The following is a 20,575-nucleotide window of genomic DNA, read 5'->3' on the forward strand; positions in this document are numbered from 1 at the left end:
CGTCGTCGAAAATTACTGTGCAATCTGGAATCCTAACGTCTATACTAAATAACTTCTCAGACTCATTTAATCTCTACTATATAAAATATAAGTTCATTTTCGCGTCACATCTTCTCTATTATCTTTCTATCTAATAAAAATCTATAAAATTATAATATTTTACTCACTGTTACTATACACCTCATCTTCCAGTTTCTCCGTCTTATTACCAGCTACGGATATGAGACATGCTTTACTAATAAAAACAAATAAATAAATTAGGAGAACAATTAACGGATAATCTTCTCCTCCTTTTTGGATCCCATCTAAAATCAAACTATGATATTATTTTCAGCGTATTCGTTCGACAGTGCTCTCATAACATATCTATATCTTCATATCTTATTTTATACTTATGTTACTACATTTAATATTTATATTTTTATTATAACGTGCTAACACTTAGCTAGTTCTAATAAAATACAAGCACCCCATGCGAGTATAAGGATTCAAATTCGAACTCGAGTAAGCATGTTCCATCGTAAGAAATTTAATCAACTGAGCTAAGCTTAGTTTCGCGGATAAGGTAAGAGTTGAGGCAGGTCATTTCGCCCGAGAAAAATACCCGATGCTGGTGCCTCCGGTCTAGTCCGCTCTCCGGCTGCGCGCCCTAGGGAGAGGATGCCAAATTTTGATTCCACGCCGCCGGTGGCGATGGAGGAGGACGAGGCGATGGCCACTTCTGCCGCTGCTTCAGGTGCGTGCGCGTACGCCCTCGACCTTGCCGTGTGTCGAAGCAATGTCAGCTCTCATTTGGGGCTTGGAGCTAGGGTTTATCATATCAAGTTGCGATGTGTGCTTCGCTTCGGTTCGTGTTTGTGTTCACTTGATTAGATAGATGAGCGTTCTCTTCTCGATGATTGCATTGCCAAATGCTATGTCAATCAGTTCCATTACTAGTTTCCATAGTGAGAGCGTTCTGATTAGAGATGATTTTCCGATTTTAGCATCGGAGGGGACACCAAAATGCAAGAAGAAGAACAAGGAGGCGAAGGCCAAGGAGAGGGGGGGTGGCCGAGCAGGAACCCACCCCCGCTGTTGTTTCAGGTATGTGTGCATCCGTACACCCTCAGCCTTACCATGTGTCGCGAAAATGCCCTTGCTAGGGCTTAGGCTTGGGTTTTGTCATATCAAATTTCGATGGGTGGTTCGGTTCAGTTCATGCTCATTTTCACATGATTAATTTCAGTGGAGTATTCGCTTCTTCACCTTGTTTGCACAGTGATTACATTACCAGATGCCATGTCAATTCAATCCCATTACTAGTGTGTATATGCTAATTTCAGTGGAGAGAGCATCCTATTCAGAGTTGGTTTTCTGATTTTAGCATCAGAGGGGACACCAAAATGTAAGAAGAAGATGAAAAAGAAAAAGCAGCAGGAGCAACAGGAATCCCTACCTGATTCTGATTCCATGGTGGCGCTGGCGGCAGAGGAGGCAAAGGGAAAGGGGATGGAGGAGTGGGAGGCTGCCAGCGCTGCTACTTCTGGTATGTGTACGTTCACCCTTTGACCTTGTCATATCGATTTAGTTCCATTTCTAGTGTGTATTAATTTCTGTAGAGCCTTCTGATTATTAGTTGGTTTCCCAATTTTAGCATTGGAGGGGATACCAAAATGGAAGAAGAAGGAGGAGGCCAAGGCGAAGGAGAGGGGGATCTTGGAGCAGGAAACCACCACCGGCGCTGTTTCAGGTATGTGCGCATGCGTGCACCCTCAACCTTGCCATATGTTTCAACAATTCTTTTTCTCTTGCTAGGGCTTAGAGCTGGGGTTTATAATACCAAATTGTGATGGGTGCTTTGCTTCGGTTTGTGTTCGTGTTCGCATGATTAGATAGATTAGCGTTCACTTCTCGAGCATGTTGCACAGTGATTACATTGCCACATGCCATGTCAATCAGTTCAATTACTAGTGTGTGTCAATTTCTGTCGAGGGAGTGTTTTGATTAAGGTTGGTTTTCCGATTTTAGCATCTGAGGGGACACCAAAATGTAAGAAAAAGGAGGCGGCGAAGGTGAAGGAGTGGGAGATGGCGGAGCAGGAAGCCACCACTGCTGCTATTTCAGGTATGCATGATTGTGTGTACACCTTTGACCTTGCCATGTGTTGCAGCAATGGTTGTGCTAGGGCTTAGAGCTAGGTTTTATTATAACAAATGGCGATGAGTGCTTTGCTTCAGTTCGTGTTCATGTTTGCATGATTTAGATACATGAGTGTTTGCTTCTAGACCATGTTGTGCATTGATTGTATTGCCCATCTGGCATGTGAATTCGATTCCATTACTAGAGTTTGTCAATTCCTATTCAGAGAGTGTCTGATTAGCGTTGATTTTCTGTTTTTAGCATTGGAAGGGACACCAAAATGGAAGGAGGAGGATGCGAATGCAAAGAAGAGGGGGATGGTTGAGCAGGATGCCACCACAGCTGCTGTTTCAGGTATGCATGTATACCCTCAACCTTGCCATCACAGCAGTTCTTGCGCTAGGGCTTAGAGCTAGGTTTTTTTTTCTTTTTTTTTGGGGGGGGGGGGGGGGTGTATCAAATTGCAATGGTTGCTTCACTTCTCTTTGTGTTAGTGTTCACATGATTAAGTAGATTAGCGTTCTCTTCTCGACACTGGCGGAGCCACCTTAAGGCCAGGATGGGTTCTGGCCCACCAAAAATGTGCCTACTTCCTTCTAAGTACATATATTAACAAGACAATTAATTGGTCCATCTCTATGTCTGTATATGCAATATAGCTCTGAAATAGTCCTCCTGACCTTCTATCTATCATTATTCCTCCAGGGAATTGCCCCCAGTATCCTCATATTTCTTTCACAATCTTTCTTTTGTTTTAGATGACCTTGAGCATATAGTTGCTTTAGTATATTTTTTTATATAAAATGAGCAATATTAATCTCAAGTGTTCATATGATTAACAATTCTACCAACATTACTTGGTTCATTTTGCATATTTGTGCCATAAAGTGATAAGTAGAACAGCCCGCCCCCTTGCATTTCTCTCACACTCCGCAACTGCTTCCCGAGCATGTTGCACAGTGGTTGCATTGCCACATGCCATACCAATTAATTTCAGTCGCCTACTTTAGATCGAACGACAGAGGGGCTACCTCGGCTCCGGCTTGGAAGGCGTCGGTGACGAGCTTAGAACGGCGAAGGACGGTCGGAGGAGGACGAAGGAGACATCGCGATGCTTAGATGTCGATGGCGAGCGATGGAGGAGGACGAGCAGCGGCAGGCGACTCCGTTTGATGTGGTTGTGGGTGTCGGGGAATATCGGAGAGGCACAGCGATGATAGCGGAGCTCGATGATGGTTCGGCGGCGTCTGGAGCTCGAAACGGCGATGCTCGGGCGACGAGGTGCTTGGGTGCGGGGATGCAAGAGGAGCTCAGCCGAGGGTCATATGTGGCTTTTATAGCCGGGTGAGGGGAGCTCGGCGGCAGCTAGGGTTTAAGGCAATGGGCGGCTAATTCGTGTCAGTTTCCTTCTTTCACCACGCAATTGACTGGGAAAGAGATCATGTGGGGGCAGTTTCCATCCGGCTTTCAATCGGCGCTTCAATTGCTTTAAATGGTGACATTTTTCACGGGGATTTGATTTGGGCTCCAGCACAGAAGAAAAAGGAAGACGACAATGGAGGAGGAAGAAGATGCGCTGATGGGTGGGTCCCACAGGCAGAGAGAGATCAAAGAGAGGGAAGGGAAAACGGGTGTGACATGGTGTAGCCTGACATGTAATAATTTAGTACCTGTGCCAACAACAAACTGTAGCAAAGAGTAGGGTATTATGGATCACCTCTTCCATTAGTGCAGACATACCAGTAGTGCTTTGTTGGCTACATCATACCGAGGGGTTTGAATCTCTAGGAAAGGATACTTACAGCATTAATTTAGAGTCAGGTGAGAAATGCTTATGCAATGAATGATCTTTCCAAAATTAAATGTAACTCAATATTGGCTGGTTCATTATCCTCCCCACTTTTTTTTCCTATGCACTTCTCTTCCTCTTAATTTTTGTCTTTTTCTTTGCTCCTTCACCGTTGAGCAGTGGACATCCTTTCCTATTGTGGTTTGCACCATTGTATAAGGCACGATCCATGAAAGCTCCATGTTTAGATAGCATAGCACCTGCTCCATCTCAATGGGCTGCTTCTTCTACACTTCTTAGGCCGCCCCACCTTTCTGTCATATACCGGAGGCGGAGGGTTCACATTTGGTTCATTGACATTTTACCATTCAGTTTTGTAGCATGTAGACACCATATCCTCAGGTTGAATTCTCTCATTTCTAAAGCATGAAGCGGCATGAATGCATAGGATGGCAGTTAGCTGCCAACGTCTGCAGTCACACCTCCTGACTGCCAGGTGCACGATATACCTGGAAGGCTAGAACGCACCCTTTCCAGCAGGTAGAGTGAAACAAGTATTTGCCAAGTCAGTCATTTCCTCAACCTTCTGCCTGATCATAGATCTTGCCACTCCTCTTCTCCTTGGATTCTTTTTGCTTGGGGTAGAGTCTGGTCAGTATTTGGGACTTGATTGTCTGAGTCATTGCTTGTCATAGACTTCGAAGGACAAACAATATGTAGCTCCCTTGCTTCCAATAAGAGATGAGAATTTGTTCTGCACTTTTGAAACAATGAGAATTAAGGGGTCTTGCAGGTGTCAAGTGACATATACGCGGTACTAAAGCATCCATTCACCAAGTTCAAGAAAAAACAGCTATCTGTGTTTGACCTCCTCAAATCAGTTGCATAGTCCCACAGCTGGTTATATCGTGCAACATCATCCCTAGCAAGCTTTCTTCTAGGAGTCATGTTGTGTTCTGCACAATCTTTGCAAATCTACTCCGACTCATCTTGTCATCTGCTCTGTCCTCAGCATACCTTTCAGCAAGGTACTTGACTATAAAGGCTTCAGCTCCCACTCTCTTTTACATGTATGCTTGTCCACATAAGTCTTGATCATGGCTCTGCTATATATGGTGGGTCTCCTGCACTACGAAGCTTCTGCACCATGGATTGGGAAGTCAGGCCTCTAACCAGCGTCATGCTTCCCCAGCAGCAGCCTGCTTCCACACGTGCAGAACACCGTCAAACCTGACCCAATCACCGACTCCAAGCCCTGGCCGCTGTCTACCCGCACCGTCCGTCATCGAGGCAGCCCTGGTTGCTTCTGCCATAAGGGCTACTAATGAAATGTGATTAACCAGTTCAGTTTTTCTCCCCCTTTTTTTGGCAAAAGAACGTCTAGGGCACCTGATTGCTGAGGTGGACTCCCACATGAGCATTTCAACCATGTTGGCCTGTTTAGACCCACTAGTGACTAGCTAAACATACTTTAGCGACCTGGAAGTACAATTTTAAAGTACAGTGACCAGAACCATTGGCCCAGATGACAGACGCGGCAAGTTGAGTGACCCACCATACAATTTCCTCTTTCCACTAATATGGTAATGGAAGTTATGCAATGTGTGCTGCGCATCTCTAGATCATTCTCAGTTATCAATTTTCTTATCGTTGTTTGATTGTGTTTGGCCTTTGACAATTCTTATCTTTTGTTTGAATGCTGTTGTATGCATTGCCATGCTTTCTATATTTTGGTTGCGAGCTACTCATATAGTAATGTTTCTTATCGCTCTTATTGACCAGGACATGTCTAATTGCACTGTTACTGGATGTAACACAATTGACAATCAGCACAAACCCTTAGTTCTGAAGGAACTAAAGAAATTGTGGAATAAAGAAGAGCCTAATCTTCCATGGGAGCAGGGAGAGTTTTCTCCTTCAAATACATTACTTGTGAACGACTCTCCCTGCAAGGCTCCGTGCAACCCGGTACTAAGTTCACCCTTGTTTATATATCTGTGATTTCTGTTAGTCGTAATGTCCATTTATTGTAATACATGCACTTTTGTTATTTGTGTTGTGCAGCCACATACAGCCATTTTCCCCTACCCCTACAGTTACCTTAACCAGAGGGATGATTATTCATTAGGTATGCTTCAGCACTTCACAACATTGTTTACTGTTTCGAATGCTATATATTCTAATGTTCCGTATACAGGACGAGGTTGAGATCTGCGTGATTATCTTGAAAGGCTTGCTGCTACAGATGATGTTCAAGTGTTTGTTCAGGATAACCCGTAAGGTCAGCCCTCCATTACAGAGAGGGATGCACACTGGAATTTCTATGTTCAAATAGTTGATAAAGTTGAGAAGTCTTTAGCTTGAAATGCTGTTGTGCATGAAGGTTCAATCTGCTTAAAGTTTTGTGTTCACTCGTGTTGCTCTTGGCAGGAATTTTGCAGTGCAGCTACATGGAGTCTAGTTTCGTAATTTCTGTTTCATAGTCAAGGGAGTGGGCGGATTTCTGATCCCAAGAATTTTGTTAGCTCTCTGTTGCTCCAGAAGAAGCTACAAGGATTGTTCACCTGTACTATAAGTATGCTTGAGTAACGAATCATTCATTGCCCTGTTTCAAGGATTACAGGAAGTTTTGATGACTATGTTTTAAGGATGTTTCAATTTTTTTGAAGCTGCAATCTCTCTTTTGCCAAGTCTTGTAATTGTTACAATGTCATTGAATGATGTCATTGTTTCTTGCCAATGGGCAATGGCAGAGCTGGTAGTGTCATTGCAAAAGATTATTTTTGTTCATTAAAGATAGATATCACATGCTAGTGACAGAGCTTACCACATTGCAAAAGATAATTGCTGTTCAGCAGAGAATTCTGCGTCAACCCCTCGATTATTTTTCGCTCTAATGTTTTGCTCTTAACCATCCATTTGTGGAATAAAATTGAGATATGAGTATCCTGCCGTGAAAGACAATTTTGAAAGGTTGTCATTTTCTTGTCTTATTGGCCATGATGGTACTGTGTGAAATAGCAAGATGTATGCCTCCAAGATTCTCAATTCATTTATAATAGGTAAAATTATGTGGATATTATTGTAAAAATGTCCATATTGGAAAATATCATTAGTGTGAGAATAATATGGATCCATATGTCATCCTCACATCGATGGTATTTTTCAACTTTTATGACAGCATGATCTCCATCCTTGAGACAGGTAAATATATGTTCAATTATTGCCAGCATGCTGTATGGACCAGCAGCCAAGTCATCACACTAAGATTAGCATGTCTCTGCATGCTTCCCATAACATTCCTTGTACTGTTTGATCATGCATCTCTAACTTTTTTTTCATATACATGATGCATGCAACTCTTTTGAAGGCCAGGATGCCATTATTGAATATTCAACGGTGAGTAGTTACTACATCTGACATGTAGCTTGTGCGGGGGACTGAATGCAGCAAGAAGTGCCTGATGAGTCTGTTAGATTTTTAGTGCAGGTTGCAGAGTCATGAATCCCTTGCTGAAGTGCAGACTGTGCAGTGTTGTCATAGGAATACAGGATGTGCAGCATATCCTGGAAGACAAGTTCCCACCTGATCCAGCTGAAGCGTTCAATTGCAAAGCCGTTCTGCATTTCTGATAACCAAAGACAAATGCTGTATGTAGCTTGGTTTTCATTCTATTATTTAGGTTGGCAAGTTAGCCTGTCAGCATTAATCATATCATCCTCAGTACTGCATATTTGGTTCAGCCTAATCTTCTTTTCTGATGTTACTTTTGTAACTTGTAAGTCTTCTAGATAGAAGACAGAAGTTCACTGAAGATGCAGATCCGTAGAAAACTTTTTCTTATAAACTCGAAGCCTGAGTGTAAGGCTCCATTTGCCTGTGGCTCTGATACTTGTGTACCAATAAGCAACTTGATGATTCCTGTTTGGGCTCTAAAAAGTTCTTCATGTGAAGGTAAAGTTTAAGCTTGACCAAACGAATCCTTGATTAACCAATGGATATACTGATACTAAGGAATTTGATATTATGATAATTTGATCCGACCTTATCGGGCGAACCAAGTCTCCATAAATCTCCATCTGAAGGAACACACTTCCTCTCAAATCTGTGCCGAAAATGTACCCCAAAATGTTGCTGGCAAACTGTAAAACATATACTGACTTGCTTATGGTTACACTTCACAATCCACACGATACATACAATAGCGTTGCAGTGTTCAGAAACCATTCAAAAAATGCAGTGTTCATAAATGGAAAGGACACTTTGATCTAAGCAAGATTTTGCCGAACACAGAGTTAGTACTCCACCAATAAATTCATGTCTCCATACTTCTTGCCACACCACACTAAAATACTAGGATCCTTAGGCTGATTCCTAAACTGGTGCTGCAAACTGCGTTGCATTGATCACATCGATTGGTGTGGATGGTTATGCTTCATGAGCATGAAAACACCAAGTATATATGGACCACCATCATGAAGATGTGATGCAACTTGTCTTGGTTGGTAAGAACAAGCACATCACTTTCAGAGATCAGGCGCCTGTAGATTGTGGCTTCTTTCTTCCTTGCCCAGTAGGTCGATATGCAGGCATCGTCGTCTCATGCTGCATGTGAAAACCGTCCTTTTCTTCTTTCCCTTTGGTGATAGATATCTCAGAGGCACATTTTACCTTTTTTCTGTTCTAAACTAGTGTTATCTGGACACGGACACGGGTGTCGAAATCCGACTCGGATTCGAAGTATCTGATTTGGTAAAAAGATTTAGACATGGATGCCCACGTAACACAGTTCTGAACTCCTCTTTGGGGTTCCATTTTAGTGTTCAGTCAGCAGCTCCCCTTCGTTTCTGCTGAAAGAATGGTTTGTTTAGCAGTAGTACTTAGCACAGTAGATTATTTTTTTGTCTTCTTTTTCGAGAGCAGATTATTTTTTATCAGTTGCCTCTTTCAACGACCCAAAGTCGAAGCAAGGGGGGTGGGACATGCCGTTGCATGCGACCAAATGCATGATTTGCTACATCGATAAGTGGAGCTGTCCGCAAAAGAAGAAGGTAAAAAACTAATTCCAACTAAACAAATCATCTTGATACCTTCAAGAAGTAAACAAATCTCAGGAGTCAGGATGCTAAGAGTTCTTGTTCTAACGGTATTGCCCCAATCTCGATGCATCTCATGCCAGTGTTTAGATATGATAATGTAGCTAGTATCCAGATGTGATGGCTGCCATGTGCATTGCATATTTTTAACAGCTACAAATATCTGTTCTTTTGACTGGCCTCCCACAGCAAGAATTCAAAGAATTGCTTGCTTGGTTCGGTTGTTTGCTAGTTTGTTCAGGGAATCAATCAACTATGGATCAAGAGGAGGCCTGACCTACCATGCTGCTGAACACTGATCTGGTCTTCATAGGGGTCACATGGGTGTTGGTGGAAGCTTCTGCTGCTGGGAAAACCAAAAAGAGAAACTATGCAGGTAGCATCATGTGCCAGCCAGCCAGCCTAGCTGGTGCAGACAGGTCTTTTGTTTCTTTCAACATGCAATGCAGTGCAATGCAAAGGAGATCATTGGTGGTGGGGGCAGATGGTGTGCACACCTCCTGTGTCCTGTCCTGCCTTGATAATCTTGCTTGCCATAGCAATTGCATTGCATTGCATTGCCACTGCCAACTTCTCTTTTCCCATGTGGTGGGCTTACTTGGTACATGCATCCCTCTTATCTCACCAGTTCTTGTACAGCTCCAAATAGTAGTGCTAATCATCTGTAATCCCATCTCTACTCTCTACGCATCTGCCCTCACGCCTGTTTGATAATAGTAATTGCGAAGCCGTACATTTCACGTAAAAAGATTATGCAAAACGTAAAAAAAGATAATGGGAAGGCCTCAAATGAGTGGAAATTGAGCAGAAATGGAAGGCAGTGTGCATCGGAATCTGACATTGAAAAAAATGTTATCCTGAATCGAACGATCAGGATACCATCCGTAGCCAAAAGCAATCGAATGAATGCTACATCATGATTACTCCCCAGAAAAGCTAGAGAAGGCGCTGGAAAGGTAAAGATGGAGACAAAGATCAGATCTCGCCCACTCAGGGAATTTCTTAGTCATTATGGTTTTACTTCATGCTTAGCTAGCCTGAGCTAGCGGTGACGTGCCTGCTCAGGATCACCATGTGTTTGGTGCAAGAAGAAGACACACGATTAAACGTGTGCTTCTCTGTGCTGTTTTAGACACTACTTATTACCATCATCAATCTGCAAAAATCTCTGCAGAGTACTGCTAGAAACCCATGTGTTAGATTTTATTTAATTTTTAGTGGTTCTTATTTAGCAGTCAAGGGGTCCTCTGTGGAATTGATGCAGATGGATGGTGTATCTCTTTCATTCCCCAATGGTCTTCATCAATGTTGTGGATGATTAGAGGATCATAGACTCTGGACTGAAATATATCAAATAACTGGAAAAACCGAATCGGTGTCAACTGTTAATGAGTACCACACTACCACTAATTATTGTTGCAGGTGCTGGACTGGCCAAGCGAGAGAAAGTTAGGCTGCCTCTTTCAGCCTAGTCGGATCCAGCGCCCAAATGCATCATCACAAACGGCAACCTCTTCTCTGCACCATGTGGTGTTTTCAGTTTTCACCCGGCACCTAAACGCTTAAGCAGTGGTCCACTCTTTTTATTCCTGTCAAGATCTAATAAATTTTGTAGGTAACCGACAAACATGTCTGCTTTTCCCTCAATCTGTTTAATTACCGCGTAATCCTAGGATGGCACATGCTAATTCCGTTTTGTTTTCCTTGATGCAGCAGCTACATGTTTTTACTGGGAAAGTTCATCTGTTCATGCTCTAAGCAGTAGTTGGGTGAACTGAGCATTTTGTGTTAGGTCACATTGGTTTGGGATTATTCAGGTTATTATTGGTTTACAAGGTATGAGAGATGAGCTCCTGTAGACTGTAGATGCTTATTCTCTGTGCAGTTGGCATCACTGATTCACTGCACACCCAGCAGCAATGCTTCAACGGCAAGACTTGGTAGTTGTCGTCACGCATCCACACTATGAATGCACTGTTGGTTAGTAGTTCCTTCATCCATGCCCCTTCCTTCCATTCAATGCCTCCTTGACTCAAATCAACATAAGGAGATGATGCAGTGCGTATCAGCACTAATACGCACAGCTAATCCATGCCTACATCGTTAGATTTTAGCAGCAGCTCCAGTGCACTACTACCAACCGGTCAGGAACAAGAGGATTTTTTCCCTCACTGAACCCAACCAACCAATTCTTCCCTAGTTTTCCTTGCCTGCACACCAAATGCCAAATTGGTGTACACACGCGTGGAGAGAGAGAGAGAGATGGCACATGGGCTGCTGAGAGAGAAGAGAATGGGTTAGACTATGTGGCTGGTCCCAGCAAAGCATGGCAATCCAACAACACTTTGTCAGTCTCCTTCAGGCTTCAGCTACCCTCCTCCCTCTTTAACTGCATCTATCACGAGTAAGGCTCCCAATTAAAAAAAGGTAAAAGTCATATGCAATGCAATGCCATCCTCTCAGTCTCAAGTCTTCTCTCCTTCCCTTCTCCTGGTAGCTCGCAGTCATAGGAGTGAGAGGAGGGAGGAGGGGACGGGAGATACCTGATACTTCTGCAGCTTCTTGCGGCAATCCTGCCATTCTGCTACCTGGAGCTGGAGAGTGTGAGGCAGTGCTGGCGTTCTTGATTACCTGCTCAGTCACAGAGGCACAAGTGTCTCTCCCTCTCGGAAGCGTATCCGATCACCATGTGTTTGTGCGGCTGAAGGACAGCCAGAGATGACACGTTCTTGACCTGCTAGCAAGGTGGTAGGGGCTCCTGCATTTTGGGATTTCTTTGGGTTCTGGTCGCTCTTTCTTGAGCCGTTTGTTGGCGCAACAAGGGGAGGGAGATGCCGGCTAAGTACCTGCAGGCGTTTGGGGAGGAGAGGCGGCCGGAGCTGCACCGCCAGATTGGCTGCGTCACCGGGATCTTGCAGGCGTTCGACCGCCGCCACCCGCTCGCCGCCCACAAGAGGCTGCTCCCCCCAGGTCGGCTTCCATTTCATCCCCTTCGTCTTATTTCTCTGCCTCCTTGCCTTGCCTTGGTTTGGATTGCTCATACATGTTCCTCTTCTGCAATTCTGTTCGCCTGCTGATTCATTCTGCAAGATAGAATTTTTCCTGTCTGCAGTGCAGTGCAGCCACATTTTCTGCATTTCTGCAATTCAGTTTCTGGAAAATTTCAGTAGCAGCGCCCTCATGGCAATCGTTTCTATATGCTCGAAGCCGTGATCTATGCTTTTGATGTCTCTACGGCTTATGGTCTTTACATGGAATGCGCACAAGAAATGTCTCTACGGCATTTCTGCAACTTTGAAGATAAATCAGGTTCTGTTTGTGATTTTTAGTATGGACAAGAAAGCCCCAACAAGAAAAGGGCAAGTAGCAAATGCTCCACGTGCAGAGGCCGGGAGTTGTACTTCCATTATATAGGGAAAAAAAGCAATTGCTCCACATATGCTTGCACCAGAATTTAGTGTTCATTCCATTCAACCTGCAGTGAATTACTAGGTGTTGGTGGTAACTAATGAGTTGCCTCTTTTTCGGGCGAGATGTTGGTTGTAACTGATGAGCTGCCTCTTTTTTGGGCGAAATGTTGTTGCTCACTGATGATACACCAAGAACTGTCCTTTCACCCCCATTAACCATCCTAATATCAGCCCTGGCCGCCGACAAAAATCAACCCTTGGAGATTAGGAACCTTGTTTCTTTTTTCTTCTTCTTTTTTTTTTTTTGCTGGAACAATTAGGAACCTTGTTTCAGATAAGAAATATGCGCCCAAAAGAAAGTTGGCACCAGTACACACCATCCATTACATGAAAGGAGGATTATTGCCTTGAATTCACTACTTTAATTTAACAGTGATGCTGACACTTTGTTTCTTTTCTATATTATTTGACAAAACCATGGCAAGATCTTCCCTGTCTTGGGTCTGATTTGCCCCTTTTTCTCATTTTTGTTATAAGAAACAGCATTTTCTTCTCTTTTATTTTCCTTTTTGTTATAAGAAACAGCATGTTTCTTTTGTCTGGTCAGCGCTGAGACTTCTTTCACTTCCTGCAACAGGCCATGCGCTGTCCAACAGCCCAAGTGTAGGGGGAGAGTGCACAAGATATTCACCCCAGATTGTTCCCGTAAGTTTTCTGTATAAACAGCATGAGCATAGCAGACACATGTGTTTTGTTTACTGACATCCAAATCCTGACTGAGTTGCTTCAAACTGCATTCAGGAGAAGAACTTGAGTAAAACATGGGCTGAGAACCAGAAAATACCAACAGCAGAACTGTCGCAAACCTCATATTCGTCATCACCATCTTCGTCATTCTCCTCCCTTGATGGCAACAGGTCAACACAACAAGACCTATCGTCCACTGACCGAATGCTGTTTCCAGAGAGGCCGTTCAAGAGCTCGCCGAAGCTCAAGAGCTCTTTTGATAGTGACAATGGACTTGACTACCCTGATGATACCCTTACCAAGCCTGACAACATACCTGCAGCTCAATCCAGCTTGCCAACACTTGGTATAAGAAATCTCGTGAAGGATTCTATCTATAAGGATAGCCATGACTTGTCAGTCAGAATTTGCACCAAGGAAGAACGGCAAGATCACCCATTCAACTGTGTAGATCCACCTAGGCAATTGGATAAGCCTGCTAGCGATGGTATACAAGGAAAAAGCAAGGGACTCATGGACATCAATGAATCGCTCCAAGTGTTGGCCAAGCTCAGGGAAGCCTCTTGGACGCCGTCTGAATCAGGCCATCACGCAAGACTTTCATATGATGCTCCTCGGTTCTCGTACGATGGTAAGGAAGCAGCATCAAAACTGAGGGAGGTACCGAGGTTGTCACTGGACATCAAGGAAGGTCACCTTTTGAATCGTGAGATGGATTTGAGATCAAAGCCAAGTATGGGTGCTTCAGAAAGGAGCAGCAGCAGTAGTAAGGGAGCCAATGCAGCCTCGAAGACCCAGCTGGAACAGCCTGCCTGTAAGCGTCTTCCTAGCGTTGTTGCGAAACTCATGGGACTCGAAGAGTTGCCTGAGCATAATGAAAACAATACCGCATCATCACAGGCATATAAAGCAGTTCAAGAGAGCAAGCAGGAGTCCGTGTTGAGCCCCTTGAACATCTCCTCCCATAATGAGCCTGCTCCTCAACAACTAAGGAATCAGGATTCAACAGTCAGAAATATACCCAACTCCAAGTTTCCTGTTGAAACTGCACCGTGGAAGCAACAAGAAAGGATCGTCCTACCTCGAAAACTGCCAAAGGGTTCAAAAGGAGCTCATGGGAGAGACCAACCTGCTGCATCGGTATACAGCGATATAGAGAGACGTCTCAAGGACCTTGATTTTCAGCAATCAAACAAGGACCTCAGAGCGCTTAAGCAGATTCTGGATTCCATGCAAGCAAAAGGACTGTTGCAAAACAAGAAACGGGAGGAAGAATCTATGCTGAAGTTGTACGATGGAAAGAGTGATAGCAAAGAGATGACAGATGCGAACATGGGACTGAGCAGTAAGACCAACCCCATGTGGATGCTTGAAGAGAGCAACGCAGAAAGCTCTTTCAAATCACCTATTGTAATTATGAAGCCTTCTAAGTCTGCAAACATTTTGAGCGAAATGGATTCTTCTGTAATTCCACTAAGCGGTTCATCTGTTCTCCCACAGCTGCAAACTGGCAATAGCACTGATAAAAAGAAAGCTTCAATGATCAATAGGACAGCCAAAGAGCAGCATGCAAAATCTAGTCCAAGGGTGCCTACCCCTCAATCCCTTGCTTCTTATGACAGGAGATCAAATGGAAGGAAGGAAGATAGCAGCAACAAGCAAAAATCTAGTTCACTGCTGGTTACTGAGAGCTCATGTAGAAGACAGCAGTTGATAAGAGACAATAGCATGCAAAAGCATAAAAACTCCACTAGTCCCAGATCACTGCAGAAAAAGCTTGAGGCAGAGCGGAGGGCTAGACCACCTATTCCTTCTGCTGAGTCTAACAAAAACCAAAGACAATTCACGGATAGGAATTATTTAGATTCAGTGTCACCCCGAAGCAAATTCAGAAGGAAACCTGTTCATGCACAAGAAGGTGATGATGGCATGCACAATGGATTGAATAGCAGGACAAGGAGCCTAAACCTGCAAGGCAATGATATGTCCACAAGGTCAGATGGCAGCATGAGTGTTGCTTCAGAGCTGGATATAGAAGTTACAAGCACTGACAAATCTGCAGAAGTGAACATTTCTAACTTTCAGCAAGGCATTGGAACTCCATCAGGAAGGAATCCAGAAAAAGTGGTAAAGGTTTTTCTTCCAATTAATGCCATCATACATAGAGAAGAAAAAAATGTATATTCTAAAGTTTAACTAATTTTTTTGATGAAGATATTATTTCCAAGACTTAGCTAATAAGATGAAAGTAGTAGTACATAGTGGACATAAATACTTGTTTTGGTCTTCTGTAAATCTCTCTCTGAGCCTCTGAGGCTAGTCGGGTCAAGAGACGAGAATGACGAGTTAAATCATATAATGTACAATGCTACATGTCTAATTTTTGTGGTTTGCATCTTTTCTTCAGAAAACCTCATATGATGCAAGCAAGGACGTGTCATCTGTAGACCCTTCAGCAGCTATCTTTGAACGGCCAAGTCCAGTTTCTGTGTTAGACTCTTCGTTTGATCAGGAGGATTTGTTCCCTGGCAGCAAGACTTCAAATTCACTTAATGCTGGTAAGATCACCTTTATACCATCTTTCCAAACTTTTGTTTGTCAACCATAGCAACTGGAAGCTTAAACAAGATCTTTTTTTACTTCTTTAATATCTTAATTTACTTTTTTTCCCATTCCGATTGTCTGTTGCACTGTTGAAGCTCTGAGTAATTTCCTTGGGTTGAGGGGCCTGGGTTCTCCTACATCTACTGCATGTCGTACATCTCTAATGCATATATTGATGCACAGTAAGTTATTGCACACAATTGATGCCAAAATCCATAGGTGCAGGTGCATCCAGGTACAATAAGCAAGTATAATCACATACTATTAATGGTACAATCTACTAGTGCACACCATCATCTTGGCTAGAGTAATGTTGTATAATTGGTAATTACTACACCTTTTCAATTGTCCTCTAGGATGGAAAGGACATAAGTGGCAAGTGGCAACGTAAGCAAAAGGACTGTTTTTTTGCAGTTTGCACCTGCCAGTCCAATATCCTTCTGTATCCTTTTACATCAACATGGCTTGCTTGGTACATTCGAAGAACAGTATACTGCATATTGTATCAGTACTCTAGTACTGGGCAGACTAAACTTTCAATGATAGTGCCCCCCATCTTTGCTTCACACGCACTATAAATTTAACTACTACTGCATCAATAATCATGGAATGCTATGTAGTTCATCAAATCATCAATGATGTCTGATATATCAATTTTGTGCACTGCAAGTTCAGTTCTCAAGTATTTGAATAGTTTATAATAGATTCTTAAGTTTGACAACAGCGAGTGAAATGTGCATGACAACAACATTAGAGATCTCTTAAATGTAGATGGCTAGGAGAATGTTTGAGCTCTTTGCTGAGTTCACTTGCTATTTCACTATTTGTAAATGATACATGCGCCAGATAATTTTTTTACTGCAGCACTAATGTGATGTGACCCATTGGCTGATGTGTTGTTCCCTGAAACCCGCAGATGAGGAGCATCATACAACAGAGGAGCCCTGGAAGCCTTCTGATACAAAGCCAACAAAGCTCGCTATGCAGACCAAGAACAGTAAGCTCGCTAATGTAGCTAGCCTGCTTGAGAAGCTCCAGCAGCTTAGTGTGAACAAGGGTGACGATGCCCCTCCAGTTGATCATATTGCTTTCTTGTGTAAGACTGAAAGTCCGGACCACCGTTATGTGTCTGAGATACTGCTGGCCTCAGGCCTTCTGATGAAAGACCTAGGTTCAGGACAGGCAGGCCTCCAGCTTCACTCTTCTGGCTACCCGATTAACCCCGATCTGTTCCTCATGTTGGAGCAAAGAAAGGCTGGATGGGTCACCAAACCTGACGGCATCCATCAAAGCAGAAGTGGCACAAAGTCTGATCCCAAGAGAGCGCACCGGAAGCTAATGTTCGACGCTGTGAATGAGCTTCTCTTTCAGAAATTTGAGAAGGAAAACATAGTTTATTCGGTCAGCTCGTTCACCAGAGTGAAGGATCCACCTGCAAAGGTTCTGAGCGGGCAGCAACTGGTGAAATTCCTCTCTTCAGGTATCGAAGACCAGGAGACAGAGCGGTTGCGTATCTGCCAGAAGGACAGCAGTGTGATACCTGATGCAGAGATCCTGCATAGGCTGCAGGGATGGACAAGCTTTAGGAGGGAGCTCCCGGGGATGGTGCTGGAGATCGAGCGGTCGATATTCAAGGAGCTGGTGGATGAGGTGGTGCACGGCGAGTCCGCTGACGGCCCACAGATGAAGGTAGCAGGCAGGCGCAGAAGGCGACTCTTTGCTTAATACTGTTTGGTTGACCATCATCAGGTTGTGGAAGTGGAACGATTTGATTTGTGAATTTGTAACTTTATTTGACATGAAAGCTTTTTCCTCTCAAGAGAGAAGGTGTAGAAGTTTTTGTATAAGCAGCGCAGATTGCAGGGACCTGAAACAGGGATTTGTGCTATGTAGATACTATGTATACCGGTGCTTTTTTTTGTGTTTTTTTTGGGGATGCTTTTTCAGTTGAATGCCTGAACCACCTTTTAGTTTTTACTCTTGTAGCTGTTGTCATACCACAGATGAGTATGGATCCGATACCACTGCTGGTGCTGCTCCACTTGTACTGCATTGCCAAGTCATCGCAGTTACCATTTTCATCAGTTTTATATTTTAGGGAAAACAATTTTCATCAGTTGCTCCATATTTCGTTTTGCCCACCAATTGGACCTAAAGGCCATTACACTGCAACAGCTTTTTGCAAGCAACCTTTTTTCCCTATCTGCTGGGCCTTCTAATCGGCCCACTACACACGGGCCAATAAGTGCATTGCTACATGCGCAGCCCACCCAGCTTCATTTCCATCTTTGTTTTCCGAGACAAGGCCCAACTATGAATGAATAAATAGATTTCTCTAGAAAAAAGATAACTAGAAAATGCTTAGAATATGACATCTCAAATCTGATTACAAATATGGCGCATAATTCTGATTTTAACAAAAATAAAATCGCAAGAGAACACGAGGGAAACAATCCTCTAGGTCCACAAAATGTTCAATGATTTGTAAAGTGGAAAGCCTAGGCCTCAATTCTTTTATATTTTTTAATATTTGCAAAACTATGTGCCCGTTTGAAAAAAGTGCACATCTAACTTTTCGTTGTCAGTTGGAAGGGCGATAACAAGGTGTCATCCATCCAACGAGCGACACCTAGTGGGGCCCACGATCAAATGGGAAGGAATTAAATAAGGCCATTGACGTGGCTGCCACGGTGATGTGTCACCCGTTGGATTGTCAGAGCCGTCCAAATCGCATTCAGCTTAATCGACAATGCTTATTGTCTATAAAGATAAGGGCTAGTACAAACCCGTCATCTGACGTGTCGAATGCTAACACCCATCTAAAAACATCGATCACAGCTACTATTCAATTAAAACGAGAGCAATTCTGGCAGTCCCGATATATGCTCACAAAGCTCAAGATCACAACACATATCGTTTACAATATAGTTTCATCACAAGATACGAATAGAGTGCAAAGACTTAACTTATATTACATACCTTGGTCACAATTCCAGTTTCTACTTATATCAAAGTTTTCGAATGTAGCGGAAGTATTAACAACAAAAGATCAGTGGCGCCATTGCCCAAAATGCTCCACTGATATTAGTTCAAGCAGACCTTCTCTACTCCTGCCCATCACCGGCATCAGTGAGATAAAAAATATCTATAAACTAGTTCGTCGTTACCTGCATCAACTTAAGGGCAGCACTCTAAGTATGAAGGTACTTACAAGACTTACACAATATAGGTATGTACTAGTCCCGATTCCAAGGATAATGCATTTGGATGAATAGCAAGGAAATTGCCATAGAGTTAAGTTGATTCAGCGAAAAGAACTTTGATCAATATAACGACATGGACAACTAATATTGATCGATGATAACCAAAACCTCCAAGAATGTAAATTTGCTCAACTCAAATAAGCATCAGCAGATGCTTCTCCTAAAAGCCTACATACTTTCTATTTCCCACCAAACCGAACAAAATTCTACGATGATGCCTAATAGACATTAAGCATACTCATGACCGAGAGCGCATCCATTCGAATAGTTCTTACACCCTACAGGGGAGTACTTCTTTACCCATACGACACGAGACCATTTGTCTTGTACAACAAATCCTGTTGCACAAGGGGTACCAGTGACAACCTTTCCCAAATATGCCCCAACCTTTTGGAGCATGTGCCTAACGGTGCGGAGGTTACCTATGTCTACTCCTAGTAGCCTAGATACCTCTACAAGTGCGCATCACTCACACCTTAGACGTTTAGGCCAAAGTGTCACAGCTACTAAAGGTATTTGGTTCATCTTTACCATATTCAGATATATGGTAGTACGGAGAAGTGCTTAAGCCAACGGCACCAACGATCGGTGCTTAATCGATACAAGTAGTCTGTGACATCTGGGTCTCCTCTCCTGAGCTGCCCCTAACACCGCCCACATCTCGTCTCTATGGCACCTGAGTCTCCTCTCCCGAACTGCCCCTAACACTACCCACATCTTGCCTCAATCTCACTAACTCATCATCCGAACTTGTCATTCTTTTGAAAACAGTAATTAAAAGCCCTATAGCTCATGAACGATGGACATTCCACCACTTGACTTCTACCGGTGACCTTTGCATTGCTAAATATTCCAAACTTATTTTAAGTTGGACATTAACATGGTTACACCCAGGTTACAAGGATGGAGATCATCAATATATCAAGGTAGGGACATGCATTAAATGAGTTCTACCCGATTCCTAACATCGACTCGCTAAAATATGCATATATGACTCATAGCAATACCTAGCAATTTGACCAACAATTCACCAAATGTCACACCCAATTTTTCAAAAGAATAACTAGGTGCATTCTATATGTATGCTAGGATTAGTTTCATCATACATGCAATGACATAATAAGTGATATACAGTTCTATATCGAACAAAACAACTTTATTGAAATAGATACAGAGTTTTTAAACAGCAGCAGAAGAATAAGAGGGAAATCCAACGAAAGCTTCAAGACACACCACAAGCAATCGACTGGGGGCAACGTGACCTAGGACGCTCCATCTTCATTATAGGCTTCAGCTTCCTTGATCTCCATATAGTCTTCTCTATCTAAGCAACATTTAATATTAGAAACATCAAGTGTGAGTACATAATGTACTCCACAAGTGTAGAAAAGTATGACATAGGGCTTAAGTCAAGAAAATGTTAGACACCGGTTTACTGTACTAAGCAACCTTAACTTATAACTCCAAGAAACAAGCATCCTATTTACTAAGTGTGAAGACACAACTTAAACAAGAAGAACAGCTCATCGGATTCCATCCAACTAC

At 43.1% G+C, this 20,575-nt stretch overlaps 2 protein-coding genes across 6 annotated transcripts; both read left to right on the top strand.

Annotated features, from left to right (window-relative positions):
* Nucleotides 1–539: 539 nt before the first annotated feature.
* On the top strand, nt 540–6,705 carry LOC133902494 (uncharacterized). Of its 4 annotated transcripts, XM_062344101.1 has the most exons (10): nt 544–736; nt 987–1,086; nt 1,326–1,528; nt 1,637–1,732; nt 2,011–2,106; nt 2,383–2,475; nt 5,693–5,878; nt 5,975–6,038; nt 6,108–6,191; nt 6,341–6,705. In XM_062344101.1, exons 1-7 carry the CDS (start codon nt 661–663, stop codon nt 5,701–5,703), a joined length of 675 nt encoding a protein of 224 aa, XP_062200085.1. In that variant the 5' UTR covers nt 544–660; the 3' UTR covers nt 5,704–5,878; nt 5,975–6,038; nt 6,108–6,191; nt 6,341–6,705. The 4 variants fall into 4 exon arrangements, with proteins under 4 accessions (XP_062200086.1, XP_062200083.1, XP_062200085.1 ...); XM_062344100.1 differs by having other exon boundaries at nt 6,108–6,705; XM_062344102.1 differs by lacking the exon at nt 2,383–2,475 and having other exon boundaries at nt 540–736; nt 6,108–6,705.
* Nucleotides 6,706–11,078: 4,373 nt separating this feature from the next.
* On the top strand, nt 11,079–17,807 carry LOC133901717 (protein LONGIFOLIA 2-like). 2 transcript variants are annotated; one of them, XM_062343174.1, is made up of 6 exons: nt 11,079–11,751; nt 11,829–11,976; nt 13,054–13,121; nt 13,218–15,290; nt 15,571–15,721; nt 16,684–17,807. In XM_062343174.1, the coding sequence occupies exons 2-6, from the start codon at nt 11,838–11,840 to the stop codon at nt 17,490–17,492; spliced, it is 3,240 nt and encodes a 1,079-aa protein (XP_062199158.1). In that variant the 5' UTR covers nt 11,079–11,751; nt 11,829–11,837; the 3' UTR covers nt 17,493–17,807. The 2 variants fall into 2 exon arrangements, with proteins under 2 accessions (XP_062199158.1, XP_062199156.1); XM_062343172.1 differs by having other exon boundaries at nt 11,080–11,976; nt 16,684–17,806.
* Nucleotides 17,808–20,575: the final 2,768 nt, after the last annotated feature.

The sequence above is a fragment of the Phragmites australis genome, chromosome 20 (genome assembly GCF_958298935.1).
Source record: "Phragmites australis chromosome 20, lpPhrAust1.1, whole genome shotgun sequence".
Classification (NCBI taxonomy): domain Eukaryota; kingdom Viridiplantae; phylum Streptophyta; class Magnoliopsida; order Poales; family Poaceae; genus Phragmites; species Phragmites australis.